At 35.1% G+C, this 21,004-nt stretch overlaps 1 protein-coding gene across 1 annotated transcript in view; it reads left to right on the plus strand.

Annotated features, from left to right (window-relative positions):
- Positions 1–21,004, plus strand: part of LOC149283205 (MAM domain-containing glycosylphosphatidylinositol anchor protein 2-like) — a gene marked incomplete at its 5' end in the record, with an annotated part of 95,735 nt that overhangs the window by 32,668 nt on the left and 42,063 nt on the right. The window contains 2 exons of the mRNA XM_089497847.1: positions 2,310–2,579; positions 14,169–14,498. Of these exons, the coding sequence (XP_089353973.1) occupies positions 2,310–2,579; positions 14,169–14,498 (600 nt within the window). The remainder of the gene's footprint in view (positions 1–2,309; positions 2,580–14,168; positions 14,499–21,004) is intronic.

Below are 21,004 nucleotides of genomic sequence, written 5' to 3' on the forward strand. Positions count from 1 at the left end.
TTTGATTGCTAAGTATATTAGAGAATATTTTGTTTAAGTTGATGTACCCAAACAAGAAATGCACACATAAAAACCGCCATATGTGCCATAAAGGGTGGTTCTTCCAACTAAGGCTGCCCAGTGCTGTAGTTACCCTTGGGGCAACGCCAAGATCCATCACCCCAAGACCACCCATGTTGCGAGGGTGAGGGGCCTAATTACCCTATCTATGGGCAGCTCGCCATGCTTTGCTTTGGTGTTATGTTCTGTAAGTGATATGTTCATTGCCCACCACATATAAATGCGTCAACTGCACATGTATCATATGGCAAGGCCCAGGATGCCCATACCTCATGACTCAGAATGTTTGCCGGGTATGAGGGTATCACAGGTTTCTACAGTCATTTAGGTCAAAGTGTTTTTAGTCCCTAGCTATACCTCTATCCATCACTCAAGAATATAATTAACTTTAGAATTGGGTGCTTACCAATAGGGATGGGGGTATAGGTCTAAAAAAGACGATAAGACTTGGAAATATCATTTTAGTTACCGTCACAGACCAATCAAATACAGAGTTTGCCAGCTCAAATCAGGCCAAGTTTGTTCTTCACAGGCACCCATACACCAACATTTTTCTTTCCCCATTTCTAAATGATAGCTTCTAGCTGTTTCAAAAATATTGGCTATATTGCGGATATTCACGGTTATTTATTGATTTAACGTATTGGCTTGAATATAGGCCGCTTCCGATTATAGGCCGCACCCTTATAGTTTGGTACTATGGTAGGAGGCTCCCACCCTCCTTACCTAAACTTTCATTTTGCAACCTTGATGTGGATGCAGCAGACGTGACCTCCACTTCCTGCACCAGTCTGCCTCATCTACATCAACGTTGGGAATAAAAAATCTCGTGTTGCCGGGGGACCGCATTTTCGCCAGACCGCACTACAGAAAATGCTCTGCAGTCTTCTGACCCGGTTTTCCAGACACCCTGGAGAAGGTAAATATGCTAAACCCCGATTATAGGCCGCACCCCCACTTTAAAGATTTACATTTTGGGGGGAAAGTGCGGGCCTATATTCGGGCCAATGTGGTATATTATCATATTCTACAGCTCTGCACAATAGGCTAGTCAGTTTAATGGAAACGCATGAAACTTGGAATAACATTTATGAAATTATTTATTAGTTATAGGAATTTACTTACAATTTAATTATTACTTAATCTTCATGGAGGATCCCAAGCCCTCCTTCTTATTCTTCGCTCCGGTGTATTTATTTATTTATTTGGTTAATGAAAAAGAAGAATTAGGAAAAGATTAGCAGAGATTATAATCTTATCAAATAAGGGTCATGGAAACAGGGGCTTGACGTCTAATGTGTGACCAACAATAAAACATTTTTGTTGCAATCTGTGCTTCTATTTTAACGGAACTTTCTCATCCGTTATATAAATCAGCGCTTTCAAAATAAACAAGACAGATGGAAGGGAATGAAGGATTTTATTAGAAACATTAAGCTCATTTTAATTCCAGGCAAATAGAAAACACATAATTAAACTTTAGCACTTCTTCATGAATCATACTAAATCCATCAACCTCTAAATTCTTCAAAAATATGAAGACATAAACTAACAATATTGTTAACTCTATAAAAATAACTTCTGTAAACAGTTACCAACTTAAGTAGAAGAATGACTTGGAAATTAGTTATTTGGTAAACCTCCAAAAGCCCTCTCCTGTTCCATTTTAGGATGTTGAACGGGTTCCGTAGAAGAGACAAAAAGACGATGGTATCTTTCAAAAGGTGCTTCTCCGTTGGGCAAAATAATAAATTTTATTCTTTAGTATATCCAGCATATAAACATTAGCAGATATGGCAGCTAATTATTTCCTCTAAGGGTTTAATCATTTTCTTAGGAACCCCCTTCAGTTTCTATGGCAACGTCACAGTGCTTGTTTTTTGGTTTTTTTCTTCACATGACGATTAAGCATTCCCTAAAAAATAATGTGAATAAGACAATTTGACAGTATTAAAATAATATTGCTAGGATGTGTTTTAACAGTAATATTCATTATATTTTCATATATATATATATATATATATAATAATTTTTTTTTTTTGTTATAAAAGTGGTAAATTCCACAGAATAGGTAGAACAGCATTGTTTATTTCACTCAATTATTTTACCTACTTCTGGTGGGTTAAAGTCTTTATTTTAGAGCTTGGTAAATATAATCTTTAATTAAATGTTAATTCTAATATAGTAAAACCAAATAATGACTGTTGAGATAAAGCACTGAAATATTTTATATTTTATATTTTTTTTAGCTTCTCCATCCATTAAGCTCCTGGTGGATGACCCCATAGTGGTTAATCCTGGTGAAACCCTTACCTTAGTATGTGTCACAACTGGTGGAGAACCTGCGCCAACGCTTACTTGGGTGAGGTCCATTGGTATGCTCCCCGACAAGAGCATTCTGAATGGTGGAACATTAACCATACCAGCAATAACATCAGAAGATGCTGGAACTTACAGCTGCGTGGCCAATAATAACGTTGGGAATCCGGCAAAGAAATCTACAAGCATAATTGTGAGAGGTAAGATAATACCGATCAGATCAATCTGTGTTGATTTATCCATTCACATTCATCTTTGCACAAAATTATGACTGGGAAGTAGACTGGATTCGTACAAATTAAAATTTTACCAAATTTTGCCAATTTTGTCAATTTATACAAATTTTCATTTCAATTTCATTGGTTTTTTTGTTACTCTGACTAACTCTTACTCACGCTCTCACACTCTCATTCACTCTCACACTTACTATCTCACATTCTCTAATGCTCTCTCTCACACTCTCTCATGCTCTCTCAATGTCTCTCCACCTTCTCTGCCGACCGCTTCCGTGTCCCTGTCGCCTTTCCCGCAGCTCTACTCTTCTCTTGAAGAAGTAGACCATCCTTGATTGTTCTCCATTGGATTCATGGAAATAGATAATCATACAAATAAAATTATAGACTATCAGGTACAATAATTAGTACACATATATGAATAACATATATATATAATAAGAACAGAATCTAAGTTTGAGTTGACTGCTGGTGTCTGTGAATGGTACCCAAGTCAAACCAGATAACCACATAGATCTAAAAATATAACCTTTACTCAATACTGTTTAGACTAACAAGGGACGCCAATCATGTCACTCAATTATTTCTGGTTATTACTGATATTTTATATTGGTATGGGAGAGAACAGGTTGATATGTCTCAAAGCTTTCGTTAAAAAGTATTCAGACCCTGAAATACTGAGACTCTTGAACTATTAATTAAATAGCCCGTCATGAAGATCTTATGTAGTTACTCACCAAATGTATTACCCAAATAGCTCTAATACCTAGAAACCTTGACTTGTCAGTATTTCAAGGTACATTTAATTGGCTCACCTGCATTTAAACAGTGATATCAACCATAAAATTATATTTAGGAGTCTTAGAATATATATATATATATATATATATATATATATATATTCTAATTGTTAAAATAATCAATAAATCCAATTATATAGGTTGATTGATTTAGTATATTAAACCGTAGATTTCGAAAAGCAATCAGTCTACCTTGGAAGGGAAGAAATATTTTCTTCCTTGGGCATAACTCCCAGCGCTGTATACAGAATTGTTGGTCAGTGACAAAAAACCTGGTTTAATTTTATTTTGTTCTGATAAAATCCCTTTATCTGCAGACCTGGAGGCAGCCATTGTTGTCAGTCATGTGATAATTTGGGTGACTTTCCTGGCTCAAACACCACAATGAGCTGATGCTTTCCGGCAATGCTAATAAAGTCCGTTTCTCCATAGACTTTCAATATTTTGGAAGTCTGGCTGGGTGATTAAGACTGAGCCACTCTATTGTTTCCCCACAGGCAGTATGATAAGGAGTCGGAGTGTTTGTCTAGTAGATTGGGCTCACATAAAAGAGCGAGAACAAATGACCGATATGCAGCTGCCTGAAAAGAATATATTGTGCAAAAACTACAAGTGTTTTGAAAAACAGAACAGCACAATATTTTGAAAATGTATTTTTAGCCTGATTTAAACAAATTCATGAGCTCTATGGCTCATACATGAGACCATCACTCAGAATGTGTTTGTTTAGAGTGTCCACAATGCCCCCAAAATAGCATTATAATGCATGTGAAAATACTCAAATAGTTAACGAGTCAGAGGAATCCATAACAATCAAAAACAAATTTGTTAATGCTATCAATCACTTAAGACAGGTGTGTGAGAGAAGGGGAAATTATTAAGTAGAAAAAAAAAAGCTCTGGATGTTTCTGAAGATAATTAAGTCGGCTAGAAAAAAAAAAAAGGAGCCAGAGAGAATAGCTGGGAATAAACAAAGCTGATTTAGTCACAAAGTTATTCCACAAGAACAGAGGGTCAATGTCTTTTTCCCAGGAATTGTATATGCATAGTGTGAAGGTAGGGTTTAAAATTCAAACAGTAATGATATCTAAATTGTATGAATACTAACAATGCAAGTTCAGATTCTGCATGCTGCAAAATAAATATATAACATTACTGAGAAACGTATAAATCACAGAAATACATAATTCATCGGAACGAAGATGAAGAAAATATCCTTTGTCTCTACCGTGCAATCGATTCCCATACATAGAAATAAGGATTGTGTCGTTTCGGATATTTTGGACGGGTGGTAGTGCTACTCCCCCCCCCTTTAAAGACAAAATGACTCTAAATGCATAAATGGGGTTCCCACACTGGTTTAAAAATCTTACTTGAATACTGGTGACTCATTAAATGTATCTTTAAATAATGAACAGTTAAGATTTCCATTAAGACTACAATTATAGCCATTTGGTTAACACATTTGATGAGTAAGCTATGTAGGATCTGCATCTGCTATTAAGGGGTTAATATTTAAAAAACCTCAGGGTTGGCTCATTCAGAAAGTTCCCAGGTATGGCCATAAGAATATACGACCAATAAAATAAAATCTATAAAATAATAATAGAACATCTGTTTCCATAAAGAGATAAACAGGACAATCAATGGCTGCTTTAAAAGTGTTGGGGTTCTTCAACATTAAAATTACAATGGACTTAGTCTACTCCATTCCACAAGGTTGCGTAAGTATGCAAATAAATATTTCTCTTAATAACCTTGGAAATAATGAACGATGTGTCTTTCAGAGCTAACATACCATGGATAAAAAATATATATTTTTATAAGTCTTCTCTTGTGTGCCGTTGGCACTTTTTTTTCCATAAACCGTTTCGATACCGCGTTTTTGGCTTTGTGGGCGGTGGGAAGGTCACAGTCATGTTGTATTGGTGAGGCTGGGTATTTACGAGGGCTAAGCTACCCCCAGTAGGCTGGGGACAGGGGGGAGGTAGAATTAGAGGAAGGAATAAACTGAACAAAAAGCATTCCACACAACTGGAGTTCAGAAGCTGCCCCGAGGATCCGATAATCAGCTTAAGTTCCCAGAGCCTCCGGGACAAACCTAGAAAATCCCTAATTATGATAAAAGATTAATTCTGATTATCTTTAGATGTATGTCCTTTATGTATTGAGCTGCCTTGTCTTTTACTGTGTCTTTTGCTTTGTTTTTTTTTTCCTTTTCTCTTGTTGTCTGCAGTTTTTACTTTAATATACTTTTTATGATGTGTTATATATGGATAAAACACAACATAATTATTGAAAAAATATATATATATATTACATTTGGTTACATTTTTTTGTTATCAATGTGAACAAATGCTGCACCGATTTTAGCTTCTTTTTTTTGGAAACTATCACTTTTCTTTAAGTGTGTACTATTACACATTTAATATTTTTCTGACGCAAACCCAATAATTTGTCATGCGGGTATCTGCAGATGAGCTTTCACACTAGCGATGGTGTACAACCAGCATATTATTATTAAGAACAAACTACATTTTTCTCAGGCTTCCGACTTCCTCCATTTTCGTCGTTCCTTACACAGTCAAATTATGTTTACAAGAGTCCTTTCCGAGATAACGAAATTGTTTCAAGCGCTATAATACCTCTTTCTTAAGAGGCAACGGTATGAAGCAATATCAGTCATTGTGTTGCATCGCTCAAGAAGAGGATTCACAAGAGGGCAATAAATGACTTGTCAAATTGTATTTTTATGTCATGGCATTTAAGGCTAAGACGGTCGTCTGTTCCATTTGCCTAGTAAATATCCCCTTAAGTACTTTCAACGAGAATATATTTTATAAACCCAGATGTTACTTTAACAATTTTTTTTGCTATTTAAATAAAATGTCCCCAACCCAAGAAATTTAAATGCAAAATTCTACTAAAATGTTATGCTTCCAGTGGAAACGGGAGTTTGTTAAAATACAATTTAATAGACATGATAGAATATAAATGTGAATCCATCATTATGCACAAAATGAAGGAAAAAAAAGGAAAAAATTAAATAATTATTATTATCACAGTATCGATAATATACTTGCAGGGTGTTAGTAGTTGGTGTGCTTGGAATATCATTCCTAGATTATAATACTATTTTTGGGTTAATGCAGTGACATCTATCATATTCTCCAACCATTAATGTTTTAGAAAGAAATATAAAATATAGTAACAATTCATTCCGATCCAATTCTTATAATAAAATAATTCATTATTATTAATTCTTTAATTCTTTTAAAATAATTATTTTTTCAGATATTCTGTTTGGTAGGTCTGCAAAATATTTAGAAACCTAATACTGGGGTTCTGATTATTGATAAAATCTGGAAATGTTATGTTGGAAAAGTATCCATTTGTCACGCACAGCGTACAATAGAACCTGTAGTCAGGTAGAACAGCACGTGCACAGTCCAATAGACAGATATCAAAGGTCGAATAGAATAGTCGAAAAACAAGCCAAGGTCAGGAAGCCGGAAGTCAGGATCGTCGTGGGATAAGCCGAGGTCAGGAAGCCAGAAGTCAGGATCATCGTGGAGGAAGCCAGAGTCAAACGCCAGGAAAACAGGAACAGGAACAAGCCGAGTCGGTAACAGGAATCAAACAGGAAACGCTTACTGAGGAATAGACACTATCAAGATAGGTACGACCATCAGAAGGCAAAGCTGGAAGGTTTCTGAGTCCCTTAAATAGGAGAATCAAATTGGCGCCAAAATAGAGTCTCCCGCCAATTTTCAACAAGTCCGTTACGTCATCTTGTGATTGGCGAGATCGCAAATTCCTAAAAGAAGATCGTGTGCACGCGGCAAGACTGGACCTGATCCCAGTAGGCGGCAGCTGCCGCGTAGAGGTGCGGGGTCTTCCCCGCCCTCGCGACGGCGGAAGCTGTCTCGTGGAGGCGGGAGGTCTCCTTCTTCTCCGTGGTGGCTGAGGCTGCTGTGCCGAGGCAGGGGGTCTCCCCCTTCGCGGCGGCTGAGGCTGCTGTGACGAGGCAGGGGGTCTCCCCCTTCTCCGCAGCGGTTGAGGCTGCCGAGACGAGGCGCGGGGTCTCCCCCTTCTCCGCGGCGGCTGCCGATCCGAGGACCCGGAGGGACCAGCAGCCAGGTACGTAACACCATTCTATTATTTATTAACAAGCTTCCATTTCTCAAACTTAAATTATTATTGTAATGGTTTCCCTTAAAAGTTATATTTTTAAATACCTTAAAATTTATATTCATTTTTTTTATTGGATGCAAGACAAGATAAAGATTTATATTTTAATGAAAATTTATAATTTAAATGAATAATTCTCAAAATGTATACACTATTTCCTTATTTAAACATATTATGGAATTAGGTATTAATACAGTATATAAGTATGGATCACTTTGGGCATTTGCCCAATGAGCCAGATGGCCACTCAGAGCCTGACATGAACCACAAAACCTAAAACAAACATGTCCAGCACTTTGTTAATTGACACTTGTGTTAATTTTAAGTTTTCTTATTTTAATATATCCAGAGTTTGTCTATAGAGTACATTTTTTATTCTATTCTATTATTATTTCTTTTAAAAAATGAAATGTATTAATAGAACACTTAATTGAAGAAAAATATAATTTTTATTGCAGTTTGAAATACTTCACCGAGCCTTTATTTTGTTGTTTGGTTTATAAATTCTGCTGAGACTTTCCAGATAAATAAAAGGATTTGTTTTATCTCAAAGTACATAAAACCAAATGGAAAAAAAGAATCATAAAATAAAATGTATGTCTATGCATAACATCTGATTATGATATACTCTCAGGAGCATTGTTATCGTAAAAAAAATCCCCTCGTAAAGAAATTCTGTTATGTTGGATGCATACTGAATCGTTTTATAAACAATGCATTTTAAATACAGACTCACCCCCTTGTTTTGTTTAAATAAAATGTAATTAGTTTTCATAATGTTTAAGGTTTTTCTGGCCCTTTTGGTTTATCCCTAATGACCTTCTCGGACAACCATAAAGGACAAAGTGGATTACGAGTGTTTTAACCTCATCATGTGGTTCATTTGTAAAATACTAAAATTAGTATTTTTTCTTATTTTTTTTGATGGAAACAAACAGATTATTAACAAATAATACCATGCAAGTGTAGCTTCATCAATTTTAGTCTCTCATAGTACATATATTTTAAAATACTGTGTAAAATTAATGTGTTTAATGAAGAATTAAAGCACTATTCTGTATAAGTAGATTTTTTACTTAACCAGAGGGATAATTCTTACCTGTCCTTGACAGCCATAGTTGAGCCTCATTTTAGAATGATCTTTGGATTTTTTTCTTGATTTTAGTCTGGTCTTTATATTTCCTCCTATGTAAGCACTAAAGCACAAACTGCTAGAACTTGGTTCATTGGGGCATGCATGCCCACCTTTTTCAACTTGTAGCCTATAAACCTATCATATACTGTGCATTTTACGTAAGTAGGTCTCTCTAACCTGCAGTTAGTGGCACAGGGAGAGTAGAGATCTTCTGATCAGGTCACTGATCCAGAATTTCCTGGATGCTGGATCAATCTGCATGAAGGGAGAGAGACACAGGCAAGCTGTCTGAGGGCTAATATGGCACAGGCAGGCTGTTTGGGGGTTAAGATGGCACAGACAGGCTGTTTTGGGGCTAAGGCGACACAGAAAAGCTGTCTGGTGCTAAAATGGCACATAGCATGGTTTGGGGATCAAGGTTACACTAACAAGCTGTTTGAGGACAAAGGTGGCAGTGTTGGACATGCTCTTGGTGAAGTCAGGTGACCCGTGGTTCCTGATTTCTCAAAAATTTCCATTACTTTTCTTGTAGGCAAGCATTCGTCAATACCGATCTCTCTGCTATTTTTAACCATTTCCCATTACTTTTTAGCTTCAATACTTTCTATTCCACCTTTCATTGCTTCTGTCCAACTTATTCTACATTACAATGGTTTTGGGCCATTAAACATATTTGCATTGTATAAAATACATCCTAATTATAACCCATATTATTAAGATTGAAAAAAGTTTTATTTTGCCTTCATATACCATATGACATACATGACCATTATATCAACAAAACATCTATTAATTTACTGTGAAAAGTAACATTTTAACATGAACATTTGAAACAAAAAAAAAGTTATTTTGTGTATTTGTACTTTTTCTGCAGCAACAAACCAAAATCGAGAGTGCTGTAAGGAAACCATTAAAAATATTTGCATTTAAATTGAAAATGTGAATGCATGAGCTCTCATAACCAAAAATAATTACTTGATATTGAAATGTTTGCATATATCGTGGTTGAATATACATTCGCAATCTAATTATTATGATGTGTTTAAGAGATATGACTTTTAAGGTTGACTTTCATTAGCTGCATTTCATTGACATTACATTATAACCGCGTGTTGTGCGTGTGGTATGACAAGAAAGGTCTCCCTTGTTCCATCCGCTGGTGTACTAAACATAACTAGAAACGTAATTGATGTTGACAGAGATGTAGACAATCTGAATGCAGAATTTGTGTTTTGAAGTGTAGGTTAAGTGTTTTATTGTTTATGTGCTTTACACTTTTGGGGGGCTATTAATGTGGGTTCTCTGGCAACAAAGTAACAAGAGAAGCTCTGAGAGTAGGACCAGTCAATTACAATTATTCTATCTGAACAAAGATAACATGCGCTTGGATGTAACTTCATGGGCATGCTACTGAGCATGTGCAAGAAGCATACAGCAGTATGCATCCTGCTTTCATTAGAGGCAGGTGGGGGCAGAGTTAAGATCGAAGTCTAATTTTATAGCTAAACAATGCATATTGGAGCAATTTGCATGCATTAAAATTAATTAGAGTCCAGATTGGACAAACTAGACTACAACATGCTTCCAAAAGTAAAAATACCATTTTGAGGGCTAGGCTCTTCCTTTGAGGACACCATAAATGTCACAAGACTTCAATGAATAGTTCTGAAGCTGCTTGTGATTAGCCTGTGATCTGCCATAACCCCACTATAATTCCCAAAATACTCTATGTCTGAAGGTACACATATATATCCATTCTTGTGTAACTAACCCCTTCAAATGAAATAAAATTAACATGCGAGAAAATAGATTAATTAAATTCATTAAATCCTTAATCCGTAAATTCCATTATTTCAACTAGGTTTTTGAAGTCGCTCTCAATATTTTTCATTAGTCATAAATAACTCCCATTTACTAAACTATTGGAGACTGTGTTACAAGAACGTGGGCTATGAACATTCCACCCGGAGATTTTAGCTTTGGTAGGATAAATGAAGCTACAAACTACAGAATGTTTTTTTTTTATTAATCAAATTATTTCACAATTTCATTCAGGCAAATAATTGTCAGAATTAATAAAATGAATTTCCTATATATAAGTTTTTCGGAATATTTCCTTTATTTTTTGGGTTTATTTTAAAGGATTTTAGGAGTACATATTTAACTACCTGGCTGACTCTATACATGACGTCTTGAACCCAAAGACAGGCCGAGATTGACAGCAGCAGGCGGCAGATAACGGAATGGCATTTTATTCAGTTATCAGTAATTTAAAACTCAACAGTTTTTAATAACAATGAAAGGCCACTCCAGGGGTACAGTTACCATCTGCTAATCCAGCATCGAAGGCCATAAGGCCCTGAGCAGAAGATTATGCCTCATTAAGCCTAAAAATGTATATTACCGCATGTACAAGAACTACTAGTTGTTATTAAATAATATTAGTGTTGAATATTTTGTAGTAACTTGTAAAAGTAAAACTGTTAAATTAGGTTTCAAAATCCCAGTTTTACTTTGATCCAAATATATTTATTTGTAAAAGATCAGTTATATTTCCAAATTCCTTCCTAAATTCTTTTCTTTGTTGACTCGTAATTTAGAACCCTAAAATTAAGTTGTAAATATAAACACAATACTCAGAATTTTTTTTTTGTTTATCATAGTAAACAAAATATATGTGTATGTATTGGCCCAAGAGATGATGGCAATATATTATATTGAGCCAAATAAGACAAATATTTAGCCAAGTAAGTCTTTGGGACCTCAGTGTTCTTTTCTTTATTCTGAAGAGACCTCTGTGATCCTACAAGAGTATTTGCCTACACATTATTTGCCACATTAGCCTATATTTTGTTTATCACAGTAAAAACAAAAGCGTCTCATGGAAGTTATCATGAAACATAAAAAAACATAGTAGGAGGGGAAGTTGGCATGGAGTGTGTGTGGTCAAACTCCCTTCTCCTTCCCAGAAAAAAAGAGAACTGGCCTGGAGACCCAGAGAAGTAGAGCTTCACCCGGAGGCTCCTGGTCAACCTTGGAGAGTTCCCAGGTATGAACCGAGGATAGCTTCATACTTAACATGGGACCCATTTTAGGAAGGGCTGTTCTCCAAATCCCTCTTAGCCCTTACAATTTCCACTTTTAAGAATGTTTACTGTGTATGAGTTTATCACAACACTCTACATTTCTATAAATCACAACAAATGGGAATGTAAAACTATGAGTTAACCATCGCTGTCCTACTGTCAATAATATTTAAGCAATCTGTACGTGATGATAGACATGATAGAAATGTAAAACAAACATTAAACCTTATTTATCAAAAGAATATAGATACATGTAGGTGTCCCTCTATTCCATTCTATTTATTAGGATGTATATTTCAATCCTTTAGGAACATTTTGTTGCCCCCATAGGTAATAGAACTATACTCTTATATGATAATATATATATATATATATATATATATATATATATATATATATTTCTATGATATGCACACAATATATATATATTTTAAAGCAGTTATTTTGTTACCTTTCAGTATATAATGCTGAGTAAATGTAGTGTTTGGGTTTAAATACTTCAGATGGCCCAGGTAGCAGTGACTTCTATGGTTATTTTTGGCTAAATGAATGCTTCTCAATAAATGCAGCTCCAAAGAAGCGTGCAGAGAGGCACGTGTATGTGTTGATGAAATATAATGTCACGCTCTATTGGTTACATGCATCTGAATATGAACAGACCAGGAAAAAGGAAAACTGAAACTTGTTCTCAATTTCACCCCAGACTGGTCAGTGCATATAACAATATCTGAGACAAGAGTTTGTGAGCCGATGATGAATTCTGATACAAAGTAGAATAGAAATGAGCCCATAGAAAAAATAATAATAAAAAATTGAGATTGGCTCCCAGTTTTTGTATATCATAGACCACTAGCTATTTTTTTCTCTTTTTTTTTTTTTTTTCTATATAATTTGCAGAACATATGATAATATGCTATATATTTAGCAAACATAATAATAAGAAAGGAAACATTTATATACATATAGTATACATATATTAACTAATATATATATATACACATATATATTTCTATAATATGTATATATATATATACATATATATATATGTATATATATATATATATATATATATATATACATATTATAGAAATATGTATTATATATATATTGTATATATATATATATATATATATATATATATATATATATATATATATATATATATATATATATATATATATATATATAGTAAAAGAACCAGGCATACTTAAATGTTAAATATTGGCGTCCATTTTGCATTTACTCCAATACATTTAACTACATACAAATTGGTGCAGTTTTTAGTTATGTGAGTTAGAAAATTTTACTTTTATCTCATTTAACTCCTCCCCAGCTGCCTCTAGTAAAGCAGGAAGTATCTGAATGTATACTTCCTGCACATGGTCAGTAGAATTCCATGCTAGTCAAAATGGATCTGAGCTCCCGTCCAATGTATGCTTAGATGTTTTGCTAGCAACAATGCGATTGGCTGCTGCTACTCTCCCTTATTTCAATCGGAATGTGCCGGAAGTTTACTTCCTGTATACACTTCCTGTTTTTAGTAGGTGCAGATGAAATTTAGAGACTGGGCAGTTCATTTAATTTGGTATATTTATTTTATTTTTCATGAATGAAGGGGTATAAAAAGTGAATGGTGTGGTCTTAAAATCTAAAAATACTATTTTATCTAGAAATTTTAAATTTACCATCAAAAATAGTTAAATTATAATACTGAGGATTGGATTGAAGGGGAAGTTTAGAAAATATTAGGAGTAGATATTTGTATACATGATAATATAGGTGGTAAAATAGTTTCGCAGCGGGATACGTTCAAGATACATATGTGATCTGTGAGTGAGGTGAGTGGAATGAAGAAAAGTGATTTATGGGGTTAATGGTATTGCTATAATTAGTACTACTATAATATAATTATATTATACTATAATATAATATAATTAGTACTACTATAATATAATTATATTATACTATAATATAATATACTATAATATAATTAGTACTACTATAGCATAATCATGTGTTAATAATGTATCCACGACCATGGGATTAAGTAAATATTTAGAATTATTAGAAAAAAATATATTGCTTTTTCTTGTAAGTGATTCTCATTGACACAGAGCATTTAATAAAAATGGCCATTATAGCTTCATGAGATTAATTCTTATTTAAGCAATTAAGTTTCCACACAATTCAGTACTTAAAAGAACATCTACTTAAAAGATGGGTTTGTAAAATATCAAACATCCACCAGGGTTGAGGTACTGAAAGCATCTAATTGTGTTTAAAATAAGAATGTCATTATAACATTGCATAACTTCATAAAAATACTCTTTTTGTCTAATTTTAGCTTTAAAAAAAGGCCGTTTCTGGATTACGCCGGACCCGTATCACAAAGATGACAATATCCAGATAGGACGAGAAGTAAAGATTTCCTGCCAAGTCGAAGCCGTCCCGTCAGAAGAACTTACCTTCAGTTGGTTTAAGAATGGGCGGCCGCTAAGAAGTTCCGAAAGAATGGTCATCACCCAGACGGACCCCGACGTTTCTCCGGGAACCACCAACCTTGATATCATCGATTTAAAATTCACAGATTTTGGGACATATACATGTGTGGCATCTCTAAAAGGAGGAGGCATTTCCGATATCAGCATTGATGTGAACATATCCAGCAGTACAGGTAACAAATGACTTTTAATATCAAATAATACAAAATATATATATTAAAAAAAAACAACAAAAAAGGCTCACTCAGTTGAATTCTAAGGGAAAATGCCTGCCGTTACATTAATTTTAATTTCCGTGTATTCCTCTGGTTCTGAAAGCTATCACTTTAGCGTTATTGTGGTTAAAACTCGAGCTGCATCTTGTAAATCATATCTCTGTTTTCATTAAAGATCATATGGCTGGAGGGATATTTATCTGGCTTTTTCCGTAGCTGTGAAACAGTTCAATCAGTAGTATCAAATTAAAGAAACGGATTCCATCAGAACCGAGGATTGCTTCTCTCTTACAAAGTATTTTCACGTCTCCTCCACTTTACAGATTAACTGTGTTTACTTCTCTAAGGTAGTAAATACTAATAAAAAAAAAAAAAAACAGAAAAAAATATTATATGCTGATTGTAGCTACATAATAATAATAATAAAAAAATAATAATAATAATAAATTATGTTTACAATCAGTATACGTGGGAACTCTTTGGGTTTGGCCTGGAGACTCCAGATGAAGCTTCATTTCTCGGGGTCCCCCGAGTTATGGCACTAAATCTCTGGGTCATGTGAGCCGCGTTTATTAATGATAATAATAAATGTAGAAATGTTTTAAATAATACAAAATAATATAACTAATTGACAAACAACCGAAGAGATATCTAGGGCTGATATGAACTCCATTGTTACTTTACAAGTGAGCAGGAACAATTTGAGTGATAAAACAAGTTTTTATTGAAATTAGTAAAATCAATAGAACAAGCTTTTTTTCAATGAGAGTCTATGAGCCGAGTACTAGGGAAATAAAGCTTTATGACTTTTACAGCAAAATGTATTCTTAGTCATCAAGTTTTTCAGAAGCCAGCGAATGTGCCCACGCGTAACTCAGTAACCGGTGTCTTATAAAAGATTGGTCATTAACATACATGGGAACTTTGTAAATTAGTTAACCCTGGGACTCTTGAAATATTATCCCTTTAATCGGCCATAATGAAGACTCTATGTAGTCACTCTTCAAATGACTCTAATACCTCTGAGTCATCATTATTTAAAGATACACTTAATTAATATCAGCCATAACACATTGGTAGCAAAAGCACCAGTTGGGAGATTTAGATATAATCCCATGAGGGTAGAATAGGAAGAGGTTGGCTCTAGGGTGCTTGGCACCGAGAATTTGCCCCTTCACCCTGAGACCCTGAGTTTGGGGCAAACACCCTGAGACTCAGGGTCGAACTCTCAGGTGTGGCCTTCAACAAAGCTTTTGGGTAACATAATATTTTGGTTAAAATGTCTTATAGCTTGTGTTTTTCCCAGAATGATTTAGTTTAAAGGTGTGGGCTATTTCACTTCATTAAAGCTGAGTTGAAAAACTAAAATCTAGCAACTACTTCGATTTCTATTCTCTCCCTTGACTTGAACAATCTTCGAAAGGTTACCATTACTAGTTAGGTTCCACCAAACTTTGCTCCCTACTAATTATTCCTTTCCTTTGGTGGAGATTCATAGAGAAGTGTAATCAGGGGCTTGAGGACAGAACATGGCTACTCTCACATTGGTGTCAAGCTCCTTTCCGGCCTTGATGTAAAGCCATCACATTCATTGTTTCCTATGGAATTCAACTAAGCAAGGAATCCGTCCACAACCGGCAACTACATACTGAAAGTGCTATTCAAATACCCCAAGCATAAATATGGGGGTTCCGTCACACTTCATGGCCAATAGGCCATATGTTGTGCTGAAAATTCATATAACCTCAGCTCTGAGCACCATACAAATTAAACTAAAGGAACAAACAGAATCAAAGACTGTAAGCCCTTCAGGGCGGTTAACCTTGTGTACGGCTTAGCAATGTGCTAGTAAATATTATTGTGGACTCTGTGTAAGCAACCCACGAGTATTCAAGTTCAGCAACCCCGTTTCATATGAAATGTATTGGATTTACAAGCTTCATTTATGAATGCAGCAATTCTGCGTTAAACTATTCATGATTTAGAGCTCCCTGTCAATAATGATTCATGTAAACCTCGCATAAATCAAATTCTGTTAGGAAAATGAAATTGTTGAAGAAAGATTGAACCACATTATACAGTATATGTTTTGTAAACAATCTGATTTCTCTAAATGTAATATACAATATGGTTTGGACTTCAGGTTTGTAAAAATAAAATGTGCATATTGGAGTAAAATTCTCCATATGTGTTTGGTGAGAAAAATTCAAAAGGGTCTACGTATGGCCAGGTAAAGAGCTGACCGATTCATATTCCCTTCCACCATGCCAACCACAGAGAAATTAAGCCGTTTAAGAATGGTTGAGTAGATCCTACACAATTCATATTTAAACTGGTGGGGTTTCTTTGAAAGTCATCTCCATACTTGGAAACTCTCCAGGTTTGACCCAGAGTCTCCAGGGGAAGCCCTACTTTCCAGGGTCTCCAGGTCAGCTTCTTCTTTCTCTGGGTGGAGGAGCAGCATGTAGCAACACCCACTCCTCCTCCTCCAATATCCTGTCTAGTCCCTCCCACTTTCCCTTGGTCCCCACCCAATTCCTTCCCACTAAAGGCTCTCGGGGGCCCCACATGAACCCAGTTTTATTTCAGTTTAGTGTAAACATGCTTAAAAAAGAAAATAAACATATGTTGCCAAAGGTTACTTGATTGACCACTCCCGACGTAGCCATCTTTCACAGCAACCTGTCTTTCTCTAAAAAGGTAATCTGCTGTTGAGTTGAGTCTTCATCTCAGGTTCAGCTTGGCTGCTGTTGAGTAGTTGTCGAGTTGATCTTGACTACCGTCAGGTTGGTAGCTGACTCTGTCCGTCAAATTAAGCACAGTTTTATGTTGTGATGATATTTGTGAAAATGCATTTTGGCGATTTTGTCTAACTCATGCAAATTTTGAGTCAACCGGAATCTTAACTTTTTCAGAATAGACCTCAAAAACCACATAAGAACGTGTTACAAACATAAGCAAACAAAGAAAAGAGCAGAGACACTTATGTAGTGTCAATAACTGGAGTGATGTCATATGGAGTAACCCCCACAATATAGAGAATCTGGTAAACACACAATAAGGTGCACAAAGAATACGAATACATTTACAGCTGTTCTTCAGAATTCTAGTAAACTGTTTACAAACATTTGTTTTTATTTTTTTATTGCTATATCACACAAAAAACACTAGTCTGACACAGATGGCATGTTTCAAAATGCTCAACTTATGTTTTACACCATTTACTTAATTATCTCTCTTTATTTATTTTCGGTGAGATTACCGTTTGAAACATAGTAGATGATTTAATTTATTTTTAATTTTTTTTATTATTTTTTTCACTACAAAACTCTTCACTCACTCTGTGTGGCGACCCTCATGAGCAAGTCATAACAACTCCTCATTCTAATTATTTATTAATTATTATATGAATTATATTAATAATATTTTAATGGCGGTAGTCTTGGGCCCTAGTTATTATCTATATGTGGTCTATACGCCAAATATGATGCCTGAATCGGCAGATACTAAGAGGGTCATCAGGCATTCAGGACTTTATTCCTCAGCCTCTGGGGGCTATGAGACCAAAAACCTGCTGCATTTATGAATTCAAGTAGAACAATATGATTTTTGTTAATTTACCATTTATACATCAAGTTTGTCCGCATTTTACATGCGTGAAAGACACCTTTTTTCGGTATGTTTACTGCATTTTATTATATTTATTGTTAATGACTAATTTATATTTAGTTAGAATTCTAGGGTAATAATTCATGATTTACCACCCATATGATCACGCTTTAGAAACTCCACAAACCTACCAAAAAAAAAAAAAAGACAAAAGTACAAAATACAGGCCAGTGATTTGTAATGTGTAATTGATATCCGTTTAAAATTCTTTTTTTATTATTATTATTATTATTAAAAAAGTATGGAATAGTAAGTCCCGTATTTTAAATATTTATTTCAGGGAAAAGTCATGTTTTTATGTGTGCATTGATTACAGCTGAGTGACGCTGTGTTTACTATTTTTTTTAATACTAAAGCTCATTTTTATTTCACGGACATAAAGACCACATCCATCATGCGAGCTTTAAAATGTGCCATGGGACCAACAATGCCTTAAAACCATGAAACGTGATTCATATTCAGTCTGGCAACTTTGCAGTGAGTGCTTAGTCGTGATTTTAAACAAGTTTATATCAGCTCCTCAGTCATCTCTCTATCCCATTTGACGGAATGGCAAAATCTAAGTCAAATCTAAGGCTTGGAATCAACAAAGACACCCCCCTCCAAAAAAAAAAAAAAAGATGTGATGTCATAACCATCATAATCCAAGTTTTATTGCTCTAACTTGTTACAAGTGAAAATTTCCGTTTATTCAACAAAACTATAGGTTTGGAAATCAACCATAAATTGGAGATAGATTGTAAGATCACAATAGTTGGGTCTTCTACTGCTTTTATACTAAGATGGTTAATGTCGTCAGTTTCGTGTAATGTACCATTGTCCGTTTTAATGTGATTACTAATTTTCATAGCGTGTAGCGCCACAATCTGCCGGCGTTTATATGTAGAAATTAAGTTGAGTTAATTAATTGAGTTTTTAGCCAATGTCTTTTCCCCATCGTATGAGCTTTACCCTCAAAACTACAGAGTCCGGGCAGTGTTCTTTGCATACTGCCAATGTGTTGACCATCCACCTATTGAAGCATTATTATATTTACATAATTTCTCTGTTTTCTCTCCTTTTTCCCATCAAATCAGATAAAAAAATATATATATTTATTTAATCTGCACAACAAGTGCTATTAGGTGCACTAGTGTCACCAAATGTACACATACAACATATGCACCAATTTTTGGGGGCAAAAGCCTATTTCTCAATGCATCTGTCCAAACTAAAGCAAACTCTATAGATGAAATGCAACGTTTCAATGTTTCGGGAAGTAGAGACACATTTTTTCCCCCTAAACTATAAAATACTGTAAAATAATATAATAGTTTACTTGAGAAGAAAGTTTGTTTGCACATTATGCACATATTATATACTTCTCTTTTGTATACATAAACTGCATACACATTTATCAATAGAAAACATTTCTATGTCCCCATTATAAGATAATTAAATTTATAAATAATACCATTTTATATTACTAATAGTTAAAGTTGGTAAAATTCGTTATACTCCATCAGAATTTCAAGTTCGTTCTTCGAAGACTAAGTGCATCGATGTAATTTATTGATAGAGGGCTTCTGCGATTGCTTTCCATTCAAATCATTTCACTTAGTTGGAAAATTACTTTTTTTCAGGGATTTTAAAGCTTTTAAACTAATACAAGTATGTTGATTACGCGAGACCTCAGGCTTCAAAGAGAAGAACCTAATCACAGCTGATGAATACTATCATTCTGGTTCGGTTTTCGGGTTCTCTAATCGCATATTGATATATTCAACTGTACAAATCTCCATAGTACATGCTTGGCTTTTTTTTATTTTGTGTCTGGCGGATACTCATAGACTCATAGACATATGTATGGACATATAGGTTTTTATATCCAGCCTAGATGGCCTAAGACAGGTGCATGGCACGCAGGCAGTCCAATATCAGAGGGGCTCATTGGGGGCACTGAGGTGGTAGCAGCAGTTCACATGGAAAGATAATGGCTCTGCGCAGGGTAAGAGAGAAGGAAAGACAGCTGTGAGAACGATACTAAGGGTTAAGGCTGTATGTGCAAGGTAAGAGGAGGGAGAGCTGTGCTAGCTGCACTGGAGATAGGACAGAGGAGAACAGAAGTAGAGGAGGGGAGAGATCAGGAGAGGGGAAGATGGATAGAGGTAGGGAAAGAGGGAGAGGGTGAAACAAAGTGTGTGTATGCCTATGTATGTGTAAATGCATATAGTTTGAATGCATATGTGTTAGTGTGCGATGTTAGTGTGAGTGCACGAATGTATGGTGTTACATTGGTGTTATTTGTGAGCATATGGTGTTAGCATGTTTGTGTGAATGTATGGTAATAATGTGGGACCACATGGTGTTAGTGTGTGTTTTAGTGTATGGTGTCATTGTGAGTATGTGTGTGTCAGGGTGAGCTTGTTTGTGTGTAATTTTTTACAGGGGGGCACCAAAGAAATACGGCACAGAGGTGCTACTAACCCCAAGCTTTCCCTTGAAGCAGACCCAGGCCTGCCATATAATGATTCTTATTTCTAGATATTTTTTTTTTGTGAGGATAATTTTAATTTAGATTTTGATATGCTAATCACGGCTTTGGTTTCATGTTAAAGGTGGCAGTTAGAGTTTTACATTTTTATGTGTTTCTCACATATTCTGTACAATTTTTCCCTAAACATATCAGGGCGTCTTTTCGCAATACAACACAGAGAATACAAATTTCAGAACCGTTATATTCCTATTTCATATGAGGTCCAGTTATATTAAAAGATGACAGTACTTTAAATGAGAGACAGTACTTTATGCGATAG

The sequence above is a fragment of the Sceloporus occidentalis genome, unplaced genomic scaffold, assembly GCF_023333645.1.
Source record: "Sceloporus occidentalis isolate IW3139 unplaced genomic scaffold, rSceOcc1.0.p SCAF_109, whole genome shotgun sequence".
In the NCBI taxonomy this organism is placed as follows: Eukaryota; Metazoa; Chordata; class Lepidosauria; order Squamata; family Phrynosomatidae; genus Sceloporus; species Sceloporus occidentalis.